Below are 21,404 nucleotides of genomic sequence, written 5' to 3' on the forward strand. Positions count from 1 at the left end.
TTATCTGTCTAAAAAATCTTTATTCCAAAAAATCCTTATCTAATTTTAGATAAAATCAAGTATAAATTATAGATAAAAATAAAATTAAAAACATTGATTAATTAAACTATATCATTTTAACATAAAAATATAACAATGTTTTTATATTACTAATTATTACATAGTATTTCTATAATTTTAATTTAGTTATCAATAATTATTAAGTGGATGGAATAGAGTTAACTTCCAAAAAATATTTTGGAATATTTCACAAAACAAATATTGAGATTGTAAAAAATAGTTATGCTCTTTCTACCTTTTTAATCAAATTAATTAATTAAAAAAATGTCATACAAAATGAATTATATTTTGTAGACATATAGTTTTTTCAGGAAGAAAAAGCATAATATATTCATAAAAGAAGATTACATATTGCAAATGCAGAAATATGGACCAAGCCACTTACAAAAATACTCCAAAAGAAGTATCCAGAAATGCCCTCTGACAGCAGATAAAGGAATAAACCCCATAAAATCTGCTTAACAGATCCCAAATAGAGCCCCAAAAGGCCAATATTTGCCCCAGAAAAAACAAGGCAACCCATCTATAAGGTGCAGAAGAGACACCAATGCACCAAGCAAGCAAGCATCTGAGGATAGAAAATGAGAGCAACCAGCGCTAGATCTGTCCGCCCAAAACGAAGGGAGAGGCACGAAATGAGGAAGAGAGCAGCAAAAGTAGCCACTCCTTCCCCGCCCCCTCAAAACTCTCCACCCGAATCAGACGAGAAACAGAAGAAGAAACACTGCCTCAATCATCCACATCTGCCTGCAGAAAAAGACCATCGGAAACATCCATAGAAACGGCACGAAACAGAGTAGAGCGTCGCTGTTCCCTCAACGTTCCAAAGGATATGCCGCGGCCAGAACAATCCAAACTGCCGCCGAGAAGGAGAAGACCCACCGGAGCAGAAACGTCATCGGGGGCAGAGGCGGCAAGAGTAGCCACCTCGCCCTCGCTCAGAGAAAACTAAAGGATCAGAAGATGAAATGAGCCTGCAAGACGAAACCCTCTCTGCCTGCCTCTCGCCGCTCGTCTCAAGAGAGCCCGCGTCGTTCACCGCTTGCCTCTGGAGAAACCCCGCAAAGTTGTCGCTCGCCTCTGGAGAAGCCCTCGTTCGCCTCTGGTGAAGCCTCACCGCAGCTCCCCTCGCAGCAAACCCTCAGTGCTCACATTAAAACCCTCAGCGCTCGCCTCTGGAAAAAACCCAACTTTGTGAAGCCCTCGCCCCCTGTGGAGTCGCCGGTGATACCCATGTTGTTCTACCGCTCGCCTGTGAAGAAGCCCTCGCTGCCAGTGGAGAAGCCCTCGCTGAGAAGCGCTCTCTGAGAAACCCTCGCTCGCCTGCAGAGTCGTCGGTGAAACCCACACAGAGAAGCCCTCGCTCGCTCGCAGAGAAATGCTCACTGTGAAGCCCTCGCTCGCAGAGAAACGCTCACTGTGAAGCCCTCGCTCGCCTGCGAAGTCGCTGGTGATACCCACGCAGAGAAGCCCTCGCTCGCCGAGAAGCGCTCGCTGTGAAGCCCACGCCCTTTGTAGACATATAGATTCATAAGTCATAGTATTTACTCATAATATTATAACAAAACTTATTTACCAATAAAAAATCTTCATGATAAAATGAAATATATATATATGTGTGTTTAATTCATATATATTTTTTTTTTTTTTAATTATTAATAATAATAATAATTTAAAATAAAATCATAATTTAGTTAATTTTTATAATTTTAGTAATGTGATATATATTATAAAGTATTTTGATGTTTATTATATAGTTTTCCAAATATTATATATAATATAAAAAAATATAACAATCATTCTTAAAACAAATTGAGTACAACATCAAATTGAGTACAACATTTAAGTTATTTAAAATTGTTTTGAAAAGTACACTATAAAGAAACTCTATATATATGAATGATATGATGCACTGTTTGCGATGATATATACTCTTTAATGATGTTGTTTATTAATATTATATAAATTGATTTGTTATTAAATTGGTATTTCTAGTGTTTAATAGAAATATAAAGATAATGATCTTTATTAATATTATATACATTGATTTGTTATTAAATTGGTATTTTTAGTATTTTTTTTCTTTTATATGATATAGGTGTAATGTATATAGGATCAAATAAATTTGTTTTTATTGTATTTTGAGGTGGATTTTACCAATATGAAAGTTTTGTTTCTTTATTTTATTTGTTTATGAGAGTTAATTTTTAATAATATATACATTTTAATATATTATGATTTTTATATTAATAAAATATATTTATATTTATACAAGTAATGTCTTTGTACTAGTATAATAGTTGATAGGTTGTATTGTGATTATACTTAGTCTCTCTGGTTTTTGGTTGTATGGCGAGTATGCTTGCTTGCTTCACATTTTCTTTGTTTTTTGTGTGCCTTGTGTGTATGTGTTTATGAAAAATAAGAATAATAACAATGAAATACACCCATAATTTGTTCGTGGGATCATTATGCTTGCTTCCTAGATCTTTCGCTCCCTACATGGCATATGAGCATGCTAACAATAGTTGGAATAAAAACAATGGAAAGCACCTCAACCTCTAAAACTATAAAATCCCCTTCTTTGGTTGTGAGGAAACATTTGTGTCAATATATAAACTCCAATATACCAACATCATTATACCAACAAGGGTGTTCACAAAAGTAGTGACCCACATAGTATAATGGTTAATTAGTTATAAGGGGGTTATGTTTTCTTGCTTAATGTTCCCATCTTTCAACATACCATGATCCTTATCTCAATGGGAGTATCTTTCAACATACCATGATCCTTATCTCAATGGGAGTATCCATAAAGGTAATTCCTCCCCAACTAAGCATAATGGGGGTATCCATAAAGGTAATGTCCCCCCAACTAAGCATAATGAGGGTATCCATAAAGGTAATGTCCCCCCTTACTAAGCATAATGGTTGATTGGTTAGTGGGTGAATGGGGGTATCTATAAAAGTAATGCCCCTGTTGTAACTCAATTTTACTTGTGCATTTGATTCTTTTAAATGCATAAGTTTCTTTCAAAAAACTTTAGTTAAACTTTAATTTCTGCACTTTGTAATAAGCGAGCAAATCCAAATGCCGCTTTTAAAATTTGAATCGGCGTAAAAAAATTGGTTTAAATTATTATTATATGCAAATAATTAACTGTTGTCGAAGGAGCACAAATAGCAGAAACATGTTTTCAGGCAATAGTTATAAACAACGCCCTCACATAGAGTGTTGATTATGCAAATCAATTTCGGAAAGTTTATTTTTATATTGTATTAGTTTGATATATCCAAATCATTTTGGATAAGATTTTATTTTGTAAAAGATTGTATTAGATTAGATATTTTTGAATTACACTCTATAAATGTTTTGTAATTCGAAGTAAGAAGGGTTGAACCCTATGATAATCCAGATACATTATTGTACTCTTCTGAAAGTTTTTGAAGATAATCAAAAGATTATGACTTTAGTCTTAACAACATTTGTGTTCATGTGATTTTTTCTGGTTATTCATCTTTGTTTTTCATCATATATTCAAGGTAACATAGGAGTTAGGGTAAGGCTAAGTTAAGTATTAACTTCCCTGATAGCCCACTGCAAAGTTATCATCTTTATGGAGATTAGCTAATTGAACAATCTGTTTGAATTAGTTCCTTTGCACCTTTAAATTGTTGTCTTATGTCATCTCTTGAATATATATTTGTTTGGTTGTAGAATTCTTCTGCATGCATCTACTATATCTGGTGAATTAAGTATTCAGTATGAATGTTTAATTGTCATATATCTTCTCCCTTTTCTACTTTCAAAATCAATTCAAAGATTATATGTTATGAATGAAAATCAACCCTTTGAATTTCTCAGGAGTTTTTGGATTATACAAGTGTTAATGGTTTAATGCATTGGTCATCCAATTCAATTAAAACCCTTACTTAGATGCTTTGGCACAGTTCCCGAGCCTAGAATTGTCTACAAAGATACAACATCAGATTGGCGTCGTTGTCAGGGAACGAAGTTTGAAATTCATTTCCCTAGGACAACGATAAGACTTCTCTCTTAATGGTGAATAAGAGGTTATCAGGCTAAAATCTTTCACTTGGCGACTCCACTGGTTAAATATGGCTCCACGCAGGAAAACTAGATCTCATTTAGATCCTCAACTCTTCCCTCCATTATCAGATCCTGAGAGACTTGTGAGAATTGAATCTCTTAGATGTAGATTAGAAGCATCCACTTCTACTTCTACCTCTTTGCCACATGAAGTAGTGTCACGGCCTGAGTCATTTCAACCAATACATATTTCTGTTGAATTATTAGATTTACCACCTAATAATCTAGGTGGATGTTGGTGGCCACCCGCATATCCCACTTGGACCCCCACCACTATCTCTTTCAGTTTTTCAGTTTCCTTAATTGTAGGACAATTTACTATTTTTGGCAGTTTTTCGAGTCTTCAACTTCCGAAGCCGTTTTGAGGCTCTAAACGACGTTTTTTTGGCAAAATGGATTTGGTGATTACTATAGAAATTATGTCACAAGTTGTATTCCTTGGAAATATCTTTCCAACGAGGTATCATATGTGTCAAACGGAGACAATATGACCAAGTTACGACCCCGGGAAGTTGGCTGCCCAACTAACTCCAATGGGGCCCATAAACTCTTGGTGTTACATCTCCTCGGGTTAGGGTTTTGTTTGTTTAGGGTTTTCTCTCATTGTTCAATAATAAAAGGCCCTTGAGCCTCATTGTAACTCAGTTCAGAGGCATGTAGCCGCCACATCTCTTCTTAGAGATAAGTTACTATCGATCTAGTCTTATTTCCATTTTGTTTGTAAGCATATTTCAATATTTGATATTAATGAAATGAAGTGTTATTCTGCTGCATCTCTGTATTTATGGTTATATATGTTATTTGTTGCGTTCCTGTTTAAATATGGATCAGTGGTATCAGAGTGGTCTGCTCTTTCTCTGTTTTTCTTTGCATGTCCCCAACGAGGTTAGGATATAAGGAGTTAGGGCTTGAACTAGTCAAACCTTTGCAAGACCAACCTCGCAAATCCTGACGACCTCCCATGGCGAATGAAAAGAAAGACGAGGGGGAGGGAGATCCTATCAAAAAATTTCTCGAAGAAGCCCTCGAACGATAAAGGAACGTGATGATGGATAACTTTGCCCAAATCCATCAGCAGCTACCCAAGGGCGACGCATCTATTTCCAGCAACTACTCTGGAAGCGCCACACCCTTTAAGGTACAAGTTAACTTTGACATTCCCATATTTGAGGGTCAGATAGATGCGGGTGCCATAGATAAATGGTTAAATCTACTAGAAGGATATCTTTCTATTCATGATTTTTCCAGCCGGGAAAAGATCACTTTTACACTTCTCAAAGAGGCCCCCCACGTCAAGAACTGGTGGGAAACCTACTGCGAGCAGAAGGATGAAAGTATGACCTCACTATTTTCAACTACACCCACTTGGAATTCATTCTGGGATGTCGTCAAGGAGCAGTACTACCCTGTTGGAAGCTATGAGGATAAATACATAAAGTGGACCATGCTGCAACAGGGAAGGGACCAAGATGTGTCGGAGTTTACCAATATTTTTCATACTCTTCGCACAAAGTTGGGTATCAAGAATTCTAAGCGGAATTTGGTACTCAAATACCACGAATACCTACACAGGTACATCCAGGACGAGATGAAATTCCTGGACATCTCCTCGCTTGGCACGACGTACTGATACGTTGTCAAGATCGAACACAAGTTTAAACAAAAGAAGCGAGACTTTGGATCTGCGAACCCAAAGAACAAAGGACAAAGCCAAGGCGGGGTGACCCAAGACAACCCGTCGAAGCTGCAAGAAAGAACACCACCATGAAGTCAAAGAAGGACACATGAAAGTGATGTGAGTTCCATAAGAACCCCATTCACAACACAAGTGAGTGTCGGACCAAGCAGTCGCTAGTGGCCGAGTTGAAGGCTTCAAAATCAGATGCATGTTCCAACCCTAAGTCAGAACCCGATAAGAGGAATGAAAAAGGAAAGCAGATTATTGATGCGGAGCCCAACGCCATTGTTGCCACCGCCAAGACCCATAAGAATGAGCCCGAAGATCCAAAGGAGGGGGAGCATTTTTTCCACTCACAGATGTGGGTTAAGGGTTCGCCGCTGCAATTCATTGTCGACAGTGGCAACCAAAAGAACCTCATTTCAGCATAGGTCGTGAAGCGGTTGGGCCTACTGACCATACCACACCCGCAACTGTACAACATTGAGTGGCTTCACCAAGGACGAGATCTCCGAGTCAGCCAGCAGTGTCGCCTTCCCTACAACATCAAGCCCTTCACAGATGAGGTATTGTGTGATGTTGCTCCTCTCGACGTTTGTGATGTATTATTAGGACAACCATACTTGTGGAAGCAACATGTTTTATATGAGTCTAGACCTCGCTCTGTGATTATTTCTTTGGGTAATATGTTATACATGATACCAGAGGTAGCCCCACCTATCGCCATGTCTTTGATCTCTTCTAAGAAATGCAATAAGATCATCTCCCAGACTAGGAAATTTATTTTCTTTTTGGTTCGCTCTCAAAGTAAGGGGAAGATCGTAGCCACATTCATGGACCCCGGGAAGGGCTCCTCCACACAGCAAAAACAGGTGGATACGGTCATGAAAGAATACAGGAACATCTTCTCCTCACCCACAGGGGTACCGTTGCACTATCAGGTCAAGCATTTGTTTGATCTGATTTCTGGAGCACCTCTACCCAACGGGTCGATATATCGCTACTCCATTGTGGAAAATGCCAAGTACAAGCAACAACATGATAAACATCGAGTGCCACACAAGTTTCAGGTGGGTGACAAAGTCTAGTTGCATTTGCAGAAAGAACGTATTACAAGAGCCCATCAGAAGCTCAAACCACTCTAATATGGTCCTTACACCATTACCAAGGCTGTGGGAAACAATGCTTTGGAGCACAACATTTCCCCATTCCTTGGCTTGCATCGAGTGTTCAATGTGGACCGCCCTCAACCATGCTTCCCACCATTACTGGACACACCAGAGATTGCAAAACATCTCACCAGGGACTAAGTTCAGCAGAAGTTTCCCCATCTCATGGAGGCACTCAACGCAATGGGGACCATTTCTTCCTAAGGGAGGAGGAATGATCCAGGTGGATGTTGGTGGCCACCTTCCTATCCCACTTGGACCCCCACCACTGTCTCTTTCAGTTTTTCAGTTTCCTTAATTGTAGCACAATTTACTATTTTTGGCAGTTTTTCGGGTCCTGAACTTCCGGAGCAGTTTTGAGGCCCTAAATGACATTTTTTTTGGGAAAATGGCATTATTGTTACTATGGAAATCACATCAAAATTTGTAGTCCTCAGAGAGATATTTCTGACGAGGTATTATATGCGTCAAACGGAGATAATATGACCAAGTTATGACCTCGAGAAGTTGGTTGCCCAACTAACTCTAATGGAGCCCATAAACTCTTGGTGTTACATCTCCTCGGGTTAGGGTTTTGGTTGTTTAGTGTTTTCTCTTATTGTTCAATAATAAAAATACCCTTGAGCCTTGTTGTAACTTAATTCAGAGGCATGTAGCCGCTACATCTCTTCTCAAAGATAAGCTACCATTGCCCGAGCTAGTCTTATTTCCATTATTTTTGTAAGCATATTTTAGTATTTGATATTAATAAAATGAAGTGTTATTTTTGCTGCATCTCTGTATTTATGGTTATATCTGTCCTTTGTTGCGTTTTTGTTTAAATCCAGATCACCTAAAGTTTTAAAACTCCTCTCTAAAGAAGTAGATCTTCAATCCACTTTATTAGTTCATCAGCTTGAATCCTTTGAGCTTCCTGCCTCCCTTTCAAAAGCATCTGATACTGAAGCAGAGTTTGAAATTGAATTGCCTGAATTGAAACCTGTTGATTTTATTTCCTCTATTATACATACTTATACTTCTACTTTTGCCAAGCATGAAGAGGGACTTAATATTTATACAAATCCTTTAGCCTTTGAAGATCAAGAAAAAATCATCCTTGAAGTCCAAAAGCTAGTTTTTCATCCTCAATTTCTTAAAAAAGCCTACAGTTCCACATCAACCATCTTCTAGCAAAGTTGTATCTCCTAAACAGACAATTTTACCACAACATCAAATGGCTAGATTTAGACCAATTGTGACAGCTCGGTATACAACATTCGTACTTCCACCAAAAAATCAACTTCATGATTTTCCTTAAGGATATTTGAAACATTTGCCCAAATTTAATGGAGAAACATGACCATTCGCAGAAGATCATTTGGCTGTATTCCTTGATTTGCAGACAATATGAACATTGAACATGAAGATGCCTATACGAGACTATTTGTCCAATCATTATAGGGAAATGTTAGAATATGGTTCAGGCAGTTACAAGCAAACTCTATAAATTCATGGTCTGGATTAACAAATATCTTCAAAAATCAATGGGGAAATAAAAAAGCTATTGTGTATTACTTTCCAGAATTTGAATATTTGAAGAGGAATCCTAGTGAACGTGTTATTGAATTTATGAAAGGTTTAATAAGATTTACAATAAGATGCCACTAGATTGTAAACCTCCAGTCACTACAACTAAAGTTAGATTTTCTAAAGGTTTTGATGATGACTTTGTTGTAATGCTCAGAGAAAGAAAATTTGAAACCTTAGCAGATATGCAGACCAATGCAATTGAGGTAGAAGCTAATAGGTCAACATCTGGTAAATTGAAAGCCAAGGCAGAAAAAGATGAAAGGAAAATGAAAGCTAAAGAAGAAAGTAGTTCATCATCAAAGAATAAAGAAGAGGAACACAAAATTGATGAGATAACTTCATTACTAATAAATTTGTCTAATCGAATTTCAAGAATGGAAACTCAACCGAGAATGGCTCAACAGAATGTAAATAGACCTCAAACACAATACAAGAGACCTTTTCAACCACAAATTTTGCAGAGAGAAAGACCAAATAATGACCAACAAATTCAACCTCCATTAATGATTGATGATCAAGACCCTGAAGAAATTATACCAGTTGTGACCAATGATATCAATTATTTTGATGACCAACCTACTAAAAATGCTATTGTCCCTATCAATCAAATTCATCATCCTTTTCAGAATAAACCATTTGTTGAAGTGTCAAAATACCAAGTTTTTTCCGAATTTCGGATTGCCGAGTTAAATAAAATACATGATTTGAGACCTAGATAAGGTCATGGTAGACCTGCAAGTCATGGTAGACCTGCAAAAAAGGTTACTTTTGATATCCCACAAGAGAAAGTTGTAGAAATTCCATCTGTTCCACCCCAAAGTCAGCCAAAAGATCAGTCTACTACAGAAAAGGTTGTCCCTATTGTTTTCAATGTAGAAAGAGAATTATAAAAAGTAAAAATTCCAATTCCCTTATCTGAACTTTCAAGGAATCCAGGTTATAAGTAGCAGGTTTCTAAATGGATACAGCCTTCAAGTGTATATGCTGAAGATTAGCATATAGGAGGAGAAGCCTTTAGTAGTTTTTGGGCCTAGTTTAGAGATGATAGATGAAAGTGTGCCACCTTTCTATGTTACATTAAAGGTTCATGATTTTCTATTGTACAACTGCTAGATTCTGGAGCTTCTCATAATTTGATGCCTAAAGTTATTATGGACCAGCTTCAATTACAAATTACAAGGCCCTATCATGACTCGTATACATTTGATTCAAAGAAAGTACCATGCTTAGGGTTAATCAAAGATTCAATTGTTACCCTTGCTCAAATTCCTATCAAAAGCATAGTAATGGATATAGTAGTCACAGGCATCCATCCTAAGTTTAGTATGTCATTATCAACATCATGTTGTGTTAAGCTTGGAGGAAGATTACAAATGGATATGTTTTATGCTGCAATTTCCGTGTATAGAGGTGAACATATAAGGCTATATAGGGAAGTGAGATTTATACACATTGTCTGCAAAGCTAATCAAGCAGTAAATCATCCTATATATGATATTGATCAATATCTAGGATGTTTTATTTTGGTTACAAATGATCAGTGTAATCCACAAAATAGAATTGAAGACACCATAAATGTTCCTCAAGCCTCAGACAATGATGTTTGGAAAATGTATTTTGATGGAGCTTTTTCTAAAGATGGAGTTGGGGGGCAGGGATTGTTTTGATTTCACCAGAAAAGAAAAAACATTACTCAATCCTTTAAGTTTGATTTTGAAGTCACTAATAATGTGGCAGAATATGAGGCTTTAATTTTAGGATTAGAGTTGGCTAAAAATTTGGAAGTGAAAAATCTAGCAGTATTTGGTGATTCAGAATTGATAGTGAAACAGGTCAGAAATCTCTGTCAAATAAAACATCATAGACTCAAAGATTACATAAATTAAGTATGCGATTGTATGGAAAACTATTTTCAAGCTTTTAATATTTCAGCTATCCCAAGAGAAGATAATATTCATGCAGATTTCATGGCAGTTTCTACAAGTACTTTCAAAATTCTAGATTCTTTACAGTTACAATATCAGATTGAAGTGAAGTATAGACCTTCTATTCTGGATAATTTAAGACACTAGAAAGTCTTTGAAGCTGATGAACAATTGAAAAAAAAATTGCAGACCATTGATGAATTTTATGCCCTACATGTTGAAGAAGAAAACAATGATGAAGTAAAAGAAAATGTTGATGAGTCAGATATGAATTTTAAATAAAAAATAGTTGATCATGATATCATCCAATTACTTAACAATCATATTCCAAAGGGATTAGTCCCTCTTTAAAAATTGTTTGATCAAAATGAAGTACCAAAATCTACACTGTTAAGTTCAAAACAAGACGATATATAGGATTGCAATATTGGGATTGCAGAAGAAATAAAGAATATCGAAATATTAGCAATTTCACCTCATGATAGTAAAGAAAAATACGTCAACTTTTTCAAAGAATACAAAGATGTATTCACATGGGCTTATGAAGATCTGAAAACTTATGATACAACCATCATTGAACATAAAATTCCTTCGAAACCAAGAGCTAAGCCATTTCAACAAAAAATGAGAAGGATTAATCCAATTTTGTTGCCCATTATCGAGAAAGAGGCAAAGAAGTTGTTAGATGCAAAAATTATTATTCCTCTAATATATTTTGAATGGATAGCTAACTTAGTGTCTGTTAGGAAGAAGAATGGAGAAATAAGACTATGTGTTGATTTTAGAAACCTCAATAAATTGTCATTGAAAGAATTATCCACTTTCAAAGATGGATCAATTGCTTCAAAGTGTAACAAGTTCTAACAAGATTTCAATGTTAGATTGTTATTCTGGATACAATCAAATTTTGGCTAGCCAAGAAGACATGGAAACGACAACTTTCACTACCCCATGGGGAACTTTCATGTATGCCAAAATGTCGTTTGGTTTGATTAATGCCGGAGCAACATTTCAGAGAGCCATGGATTTGGATTTTTTTGGTAAGATAAACAAATTCATAGTCATTTACCTTGATGATTTAACAATATTTTTAGAGTTTGATGCAAAACATATCAAACATTTAAGGAAAGTCTTTCAGAGATGTAGAAAGTTTGGGATTTCTCTTAATCCTAAAAAATCACTATTTGTCATGAGGGAAGGGAAATTGTTAGGACATATTATTTCAAAAGAAGGATTTACAATTGACCCTAAAAGAGTTTCAACAATTCAGGTAATCAGTCTGCCCATTGATAAGAAATAAATGCAGTCATTCATAGGGAAGAATTTTTTTAAGAAGGTCTATACCTAATTATGCTGAAATTGTTAAAGACATTACTAATATGCTCAAGAAAGACAATGAAGTAAAATAGACCACACAAGCTAGATTATTTTTCTCCGAGATCAAAAAAGCAATTTCTGAAGCACCAATCCTCGTCGGTCCTTATTATTCAAAACTTTTCAGTATTTTCTCCTTTGATTCAAATACCACAATAGAAGTAGTTTTATTGTAGAGAAATGAAGATCAACATGAGCAACCAATTTCTTTCTTTAGAAAAGTCATGAGGGATTCATAACTGAAATATGACATAATAAAAAAACAATCTTATGCTCTGGTACAAGCTTTGAAAGCTTTAGAATTTATACCCTGCATTCTCCCATAATTGCTTATGTGCCTAATAATGCAGTAAAGACAATGTTAACTCAACCTGATACAAATGGAAAGAGGGGGAGATGGATTCCTAAGATCCTAGAGTTGATTTAGATATCAAATCTACAAAGTTGGTGAAAGGATAGGGTCTAGCTAAGTTGTTGGCAGAATCAAACTGCAAAATTTTGGGCATCAATTCAATAATGCAGGTTTCAGAGGAGAAGAATCCACAAGAACCTTCTTATGTTTCAGAGGAGAAGAATCCACAAGAACCTTCTCCCAATTCAATGTCACTTCCTTTTCATATTGATGAAAAGTTTTTATTGTCAGATTGGTATAAATATATTGTACATTTTCTACGTGATTTTGAATACCCTGTTCAATTCACAAGGAATCAATGTAGATCTCTCAAGCTTAGAGCCATGAAATATTGTATAGTTAATGCAAATATATACTGGAAAGATCCATTAAATATTTTTTTATTGTGTTTAACTGAAAGTGAAACAGAAGGGGTGATTGAACAGTTTCATGAAGGAGTATGTGGAGGTCATTATGCTTGGAAAACAACAACATATAAAATACTTAGAGCAGGATTCTACTGGCCAAAGTTGTTTGCATAAGTTGGATCAAAGGTGAGAAGTTGTATTCCTTGTCAGATTTTTGCAGGAAAACAGAGGTTAACAACACTCCCTCTTGTTCCAGTTTTAGTGGAAGCTCCTTTCTTGCACTAGGGATTAGATTTCATCGGTGAAATAGTTCCTTCTTCAAGTAATCAACACAAACAGATACTTACAACAACTAATTAATTCACAAAGTGGGTAGAATCTATTCCTAAGGAATGCAACAAATGTAATAGTTATGAAAGTTATTGAAGAAAACATTTTGTCTAGATTTGGCTATCCAATACAAATAGTTACAGATAATGCTCAAGCTTTTAGTAGCATTAAGATGATTGAATTTTTCCAAAAATATCAGATTGCTTTACATCACTCTACACCTTATTATCCACAAGGGAATGGACTAGCAAAATCGTCAAACAAAAGTCTAATCAAAGTCATCAAGAAGGTGTTAACAGATCATAAAAGAAATTGGGACAGTCATTTGAAATATGCAATATGGGCAAACAAAGTTTCACCTAAAAGGTTTATTGGTAAATCTAATTTTCATCTTGTTTATGGAATATAATTTGTTTTCCCTACTCAGTTAGCATTTCCAGACATGAATTTTTGCAAGATTCATATGAAGAGACTGATGATTTTTCAAGAAGGATAAATCAAATTATTGAGCTGAATCAGGACAGGGAAGAAGTTCAACACAAACTTCTACAATATCAGGACAAGATGAAAAGTTTGTTTGATAGAAAAGCTAGACAGAGGGATTTCAGGAAAGGTGACTTAGTTCTCAGATGGGATGCAATAAGGGAAGAAAAAGGAAAGCATGGAAAGTTTGACAACCTTTGGTTGAGACCTTTCAAAATTGCAGAAGTTGAAGGCAATAATACCTTCGTTCTTCGGAATTTGGAAGGAGAATATTTATCATTGCCAATTAATGGGAAATATTTAACACATTACATTCAATACTGAGTAAGTTTTTTAACACGAACATTGTATATATCCTATTTTGTTTACTTTTCTAGAGCAAGTGTGATTTTTCACAGCAAAGACTCCATAGCCCAACGAGAAGGCACATGGATCTGCAGGTTCTCTGCATCCCACAGGGGGAGGCAATCCCCAGATGGTTTCAATGTTGTAACTCAATTTTTCTTGTGCATTTGATTATTTTAAATGCATAAGTTTATTTCAAAGAAAATTAGTTAAAAATTATTTTCTACACTTTGTAATAAGCAAGAAAATTCAAATGTCACTTTTAAAATTTGAATCGGCGCAAAAATTTTGTTTAAATTTATTTTATGCAAATAATTAACTACCACCGAAGGAGCACAAAGAGCAGAAACAGGTTTTCAGGAAGCAGTTACAAACAACACCCTCAAATAGAGTGTTGATTATGCAAATTAGTTTCAGAAAGTCTATTTTTATATTGTATTAGTTTGATATATCCAAATCATTTTGGATAAGATTTTATTTTGTAAAGGATTGTATTAGATTAGATATTTTTGAATTGCACTCGATAAATATTTTGTAATTCGAAATAAGAATGGTTGAACCCTTTTGATAATCCAGATACATTATTGTACTCTTCTGAAAGTTTTTGAAGATAGTCAAAGGATTATGACTTCAATCTTAACAATATTTGTGTTCATGTGAGTTTTTATGGTTATTCATTTATGTTTTTCATCAATATTCAAGGTAATATAGGAGTTAGGGTAAGGCTAAGCTAAGTGTTAACTTCCCTGACAGTCCACTGCAATGCTATCATCTTTATAGAGATTAGCTAATTGAACAGTCTGTTTGAATTAGTTCCTCTACACCTTTAAATTGTTGTCTTTTGTCATCTCTTGAATATATATTTGTTTGGTTGTAGAATTCTTTTGCGTGCATATACTATATCTGGTGAATTAAGTATTAAGTATGAATGTCTAATTGTCATATATCTTCTCCCTTTTCCACTTTCAAAATAATTTCAAAGAGTATATGTTGTTATGAATGAAAATCAACCCTTTGAGTTTCTCAGGAGTTTTTGGATTATACAAGTGTCAATGGTTTAATGCATTGGTCATCCAATTCAATTAAAACCCTTACTTAGATGCTTTGACACAGTTCCCAAGCCTAGACCTGTCTACAAAGATACAACATCCCTCCCGTTGCATAATGGTTGATTGGTTAGTGGGTGAATGGGGGTATCTATAAAAGTAATGTCCCCCCCATTATGCTTCCTTTCTTAACCTCTTTCTCCGTCCTTTGTATGTCATGTATGTATCTATGTATGTATTTTGGGAAGTCTTGAGTTTAACTTCAAGTGTTGGTAATGGTCTCCTCGCCTCCTTGCACTAGCTAGGTGTTTTGGGTATATTTACATGAAAAATGACTATAAAGTCTCCTTCCTTCCTATTCCAAATTGTTTGCGAATATTGCTTTGTATGAATAAATAAACTCCAATATACCAAGATCCTTATTCCAATAATGGCATAGCGATTGAGTGATTGTAAGGTAACTCCGCTTGCTTGCTTTCTTATATGACTTCTATGTGAGGCTAACCAAACTAAATCCATAAGGTGTCTTGGGTCAAGTTATGTAAAAAAATGACTTTACAATCTCCTTCCTCCTATTCCCATTGGTTATGAATATTACTTTGCAATGATAAATAAACTCCAATACCATGATCCTTATTCCAATAATGACATAGTAATTGATTAGTTCCAAAGTGACTTGCTTGCTTTCCTACGTAACCTCTCTGTAAAACTAACCAATCTAAATCAATCTCGTACCCTAATCAAATATCTACATAAATAAATTTCCTTAAATTTTCTATTTATTTTCATGTCATTTATTAAAAAAATTACACATTAAAATATTAAATCTCTCTACATTTTTAATAAATTCAAATTTAAATAAAGATAAATTAATTTATCTTTTAAAATAATATAACATTTTTTTTAATCAATTAACTTATAAGAAATTTGAACGCACTCTAAACTAAATATTATAACATATTAATATGCTTATATGCTTATTTATTTTTTAATATCATTTATAATAATATTAAAATATAATATCTCCCCATATTGAATTTAATATCTCCTCACATGGGAGGGTAACCCACCTTATTAATTTCTAAATAACAATACATTCTAACTTTCTTATTTTTTATTTTTATTTTTAAGTTATGCACAAACATGTTTCAACATATAAATTTCAATGATGTAAAATTAAGTAGCAGTTTAATGAGACTGTTTTTTTTGCCCTGGAAATTATGGAAATTCTGGTCATATTTTGAGAAAATTTGGCAAGGAGTTTTATAAATCCAAGTTACAGTGGTTAAAATTCAAAATTTTAGGTGTCCTAGGCCTTTTTGATGGTGTTGAATCCATTTCCACCATCAAACACATGATTCAAACACTGCCTCTACAAGATTTTTGAAATTTTTTTGCCTGGATTCCGACCACTTTTAGCTATGGGGCAATTCCTCCGCCTCCGTAAACAACTCCTATAATTAATAAGATTATATATATATATATATATAAGGCTTTAGCTGGTTGCAATTTTTTATTATTTAAAATTCATTTTTGAATGCGTAAATAAATTCGGTAACTTAAAAAACTGAGATACTCCATTTTTAAACTTTGATTTTTAAAATCTAATTAAATATATTGAAAAAAACCATTTAATCTATGAGTTAGACGCCATGAAATCCACTAATGATTTTCAGTTACAATTTCACCAACATTCAGATATATCTTCATATGTGCTCTTTCATGGTCTTTATGAAGCTTTCAAAGTACAAAATCCAAGGGGACTTCAGAAGCTACGTCATTAACTCCCGCGCTGAAACTATGGTGGCCGCACTGAAACTATGGCAAGTAGTTGTGCTTGTCACTTGTTGGCATTCACGAACCTAGTCGAACTCAAACAAGTCCATGCCTTCTCTCTTGGAGATTTTTTTAACTAAACCATATCCTTTTGAAACCAAACTTGTTCCCATTATTGATTTTGGCAATCAACATGGTTCACACCAACTGTTTGACAAAATGTGGAAACGAAATGTTCTATGACTGAATATGTTGACTAGAGAATATGGCAATATTGGGTTGGATGAGGAAGCCATTAAGTTGTATCATCAAATGCAAGAGAAGGTATACAACCTAATAATTCTGGGTGTCACTTTGTAATCAAGGTGTGTGCTAGGTTTATAGACATGGAAAATGTGATTGGAATAGGCAAAAGCGGGATTGAGACAATTGTTTTTATGCTAACTAGTCTTATAGACATGTATAAAAAATGTGGTAGGCAAATGCACATCAATAAAACACCCGGGAAATCATATTCTCAAGGTTGTTTCTATAACATCATTGTAAGGTAAAACAATTAGAAAAATGTATAAAAAACCACATCTCTCAAGTTCACATTTTAACCCTATTTTCATACATTGAATCATATTGTTATGTAACATAGAAGTTGTTAAAACTTTGTGCCTATGTAGATTTAGTTGGTGTAGTTATTGTTTGTTCCTCCTTGTACCTCGTCTAAGGAGGTAGTCCCCTTCTTTAGCGAAGAAATGTTGTAATTGACTAAGATTTAGTTATTTATAATTAATTTTTGTTTTTTTAGCTTTTTTCGAGTAATTAGGTGTACTAATTTATAGTGATGATTTCATGAATTAGGAAATTTGTTAACAATGTTTTTGAGGACATTTACTTGTGTAAGATGATCATCTTGTTTCTCTAATTAAGTAATTGTTTTAGCATAATTAAATCTAAATGAATGTTTAGTTTTTGGTTTTATTGATTGCATCAAAGAGATAGGACAAGGCTCTAGTATTAATTAACTTTATTATACTCTATTTTTAGTTTAGTACCCACTTTTACAATATGAGAGTTTCCACAGGTATAGATTGCCAAGGTTTTGTTGTAACTTTTTGTTTTTTTAGAGTGATTTCCTTTTGAAGTTATTTTCTCTTGAACAACAATTGGTTTATTTTATTTTACTTCAAGTAGAATTGGATTTTTAAGAGTGCAGTCATTTCATTTTACAAGTAGAATAGTTTATTTCCTTTTTGCAAGTTCATTTCATGCTAGGGTTTATGGAATATCTAATTTCTATTGAGATTATTTACTTTCTAGTTGAAATAGCTTATTTTCTTTAGCAATTAGATTTATTCCAACAGGTTCAAAGGTCGCAACAATGACATATGGCACTCCGTACAAGTTTGATCTACTGAACCAGTCCATAATCATGTCATCATGGGAGATTGGTCATAACATTATCTTGAAGAATCCAAATTCAGTCTGAGTTGTGGCATTGGAAAGAATACTTTGAGGGATACCACAAGACCAAATTTCAGATCTTGGAGATCCGAAATCATAGAGATACAACAGTTTCAAAATTGAGCTCCTAAAAAACAAGAAAAAAGTGTGTATTTTTTAATTTTGCATAACTTTTGTTTGAAAAATCAGTTTTAAGGGATTTAGAGGGCATATTGAAGCATAAATATCAGTAATTGGTTCTAAAATTCCTCCCAAACAAAATAATTCTACACCCATTAAGCCCTAAGAAATCTCTACTATGACACATGAAGAAGAAGAATTGGAACATGATATATTATAGTTACGGGACCAAGTGCAACGAATTTCGCTCTCACAAAGAGTAACCAAATATGACATGGATGGATTAAAAGGGGACATGAATGGTATCAAAAGAAACATGGAGTTTTTTAAAGTAGACATGGATGCAATGAATGTCAAGTTGGAAGGGTTGACAAAGTTGTTGTAAGAAAGGCTTCCCAGTGGTGACAAGGTAATCCATGAGAGTCATGATGAGGAAAAAAGGAATATGAATTATGATTTTAGACACTCCAATGTGCAATGTGGGGTTTACGAACTACCACATTCTAAAGATAGATATGAGGAAGTTTGATGGAGAGGATCTGGTAACATGGATACTACAGATGGAGCAATATTTTGATCTACAGGATGTGCAACCCTCACAAAAGGTACATACTGCATCTTCATATTTAGAACCCAATCAGTTTGTATGGTATAGATGGTTTTGTTCTCATAAACCACTTGTCACCTAGTCAATTTTTACGGAGGAAATGATAACACATTATGAATATACAAAGAGAAACACCTTCTTTAGCCAATTGATAAATCTCAAACAAAAAGGTTCAATGGCGGAGCACATTTAAGACTTCCAAAAATTGAATATTAGGGTAACCGGTATTCCAGAGGAGCATAGGATTGATGCGTTCATAGGGACTTTAAAAGATAACATCCAATATGAGGTTCACGTTTGGGAACTTGATTCATTGGAGAAGGCATTAAGGGCAGAAAGAAAAGTTGAAAACAAAATTATGGAAACAAGGAATTCTACCACTCACAACTATAAAGATGGAAGTGTTGTTGCTCCTAATCTTCCACAACCTACAAGGTTGACACCACAATGATTGGAGGAAAAAAAAGAGCGAAAGGGCTTTGCTACGATTGTGATAGAAAATACACTAAGCTCATAAGTGCGCTGAGAAGAAATTATTTTACATAGATTGTGAAGAGGAGAAAGAAAAGGAACAAGAAACATCAAAAGAAGAGGATATACACCAGGAACCAACCCCAAATAAAGAAGAAATGAATCCGACCATATATTGTAATGCATTGGCAGGAATTACCACTCCTCAAACTCTCAAGATAGAAGGATATATAAAGAAGAAAAAGGTAATAGTGTTGATTGATTCAGGTAGTACCCATAATTTTATTCATTGTAAGATAACCAAGGAATTGAATTGCTTCCTATATCCAGCACTAGAGTGTCAAGTGATGGTTGCAAATGGAGGAACTATAAATTGTTCGCGAAAGTGCCATAATATCAAGCTAACCACGGGGGAATATGTATTCAATATTCTAATGCTTTCCATTCCAATGGGCAGTGCTGATGTTGTACTAGGAGTCCAATGGTTACAATCTTTGGGGATGATAGATTTCAATTTTCAAGAACTTTTCTTGAATTTTTTTTTGGGAAGGAAAAGAAGTTTAATTAAGGGGTATCACAGGGAAACCAGGAAATATAATCAGCTCTAATGGCATGACAAATCTTCTGAAGAAAGAAAAATGAGGCGTAATTGCACAATTATGCTCACTAGAGGTTCAAAAATTGAAATCATATATTTCTCCAGATCTCCAAAAAGTCTTGGACAATCATTCGAAGGTGTTTGAGACTCCCAAAGGCCTCCCACCTATTCGTGATCATGATCATGCTATTCATTTGATTCCAGGAAGTGTTCCTCCAAACGTCAGGCCTTATAGATATCTTTATGACCAAAAGAGTGTAATTGAACATATGGTTACAGAAATGCTAGAGGCTGGTATAATTCAACCAGGTGAAAGTTCTTTCTCTGCTCCATTAGTATTGGTGCACAAGAAGGATGGATCATGGCGTATGTGTCTAGATTATAGGGAGATGAACAAGATCACTATTAAAGATAAAATTCTCATTCCTATCATTGATGAATTACATGGAGCAATTTACTTCACCAAGCTGGATCTTCGTTCAAGATATCATCAAATTAGAATGAAGACCGAAGACATTCCAAAAACAACATTTAGAACTCATGAGGGTCATTATGAATTTTTGGTCATTCCTTTTGGCCTTACTAATGCACCTTCCACATTTCAAGTTTTGATGAATTCCATCTTCAAACCCTTCCTTAGAAAATTTGTGTTAATATTTTTTGATGATATACTAATCTACAACAAGTCTTGGAAGGATAATGTTCAACATGTTTACAGGGTGCTCAAACTATTAGAGGAGAAACAATTATATGCAAAAACATCCAAATGTTTCTTTCAAGTATAAGAGGTGGAATATTTGGGTCATATTGTATCTCATGAGGGTGTTAAGGTAGACCCTAACAAAATTAAAGTCATTAAGGAATGAAAAATCCCCACAACCATAAAGAATCTTCGAGGATTTCTTGAGTTGACAGGGTATTATCACAAGTTTGTTAAGAATTATGGGAGAATAACGGCACCTCTAACACCATTATTGAAGAAAGATGCATTTTCTTGGACTCTGTTGACGGTGCTGGACCCCCCAACATGTCAAGGGGATCTTCACGGTAAGAAGTCCTAATTAGACCTCAGACCATTTGGTATAGGATTCCCAGCAGTGGGTCGTAAGGTAATGCCTTGACCACGATGTCGCACAAAGGCAAGTAAGATAACTCTATCAGTAGCAAGGGTGTGACTGATGCAGTGAGTCAAGGAAGGTGTATGGGAGGTGAAGGTGAAGGTGAGTTCCAGGTTGAAAGGGATTAGTCCCAACTCGGCTAGGGACATACAACACGAAAGGACATGCACAAATTCCAGTGGAGAAATCCACTCGGATGCGGCAGTCACATCATACAAGGTAAGATAACACATACAACACTCACAGATCAGTCAGAGACGAGTGCGATAGTTGTTACAACAAGGTTCATGTGAAAGGTCTGTTTGATGTCTAACAGAGCATTCGACACGGATGGTGACAACATTAACAACATATACAACACATTAACAACAAGATTCATATAATTGCATACAAATCAGTTCATACACAAG

General features: G+C 35.0%; 1 protein-coding gene across 1 annotated transcript in view; it reads right to left on the bottom strand.

Moving 5' to 3' along the window:
• Positions 1-789: 789 nt before the first annotated feature.
• Positions 790-21,404, bottom strand: part of LOC149183864 (uncharacterized) — a 30,064-nt gene continuing 9,449 nt past the window's right edge. Inside the window, exons 4-5 of the mRNA XM_089415117.1 lie at positions 1,213-1,570; positions 790-1,008 (exon numbers count right to left, since the gene is read on the bottom strand). Of these exons, the coding sequence (XP_089271243.1) occupies positions 790-1,008; positions 1,213-1,570 (577 nt within the window). The remainder of the gene's footprint in view (positions 1,009-1,212; positions 1,571-21,404) is intronic.

Source organism: Pinus tabuliformis, chromosome 3_2, assembly GCF_031772625.1.
Source record: "Pinus tabuliformis cultivar Carrire ecotype Pingquan chromosome 3_2, CPIR1, whole genome shotgun sequence".
In the NCBI taxonomy this organism is placed as follows: Eukaryota; Viridiplantae; Streptophyta; class Pinopsida; order Pinales; family Pinaceae; genus Pinus; species Pinus tabuliformis.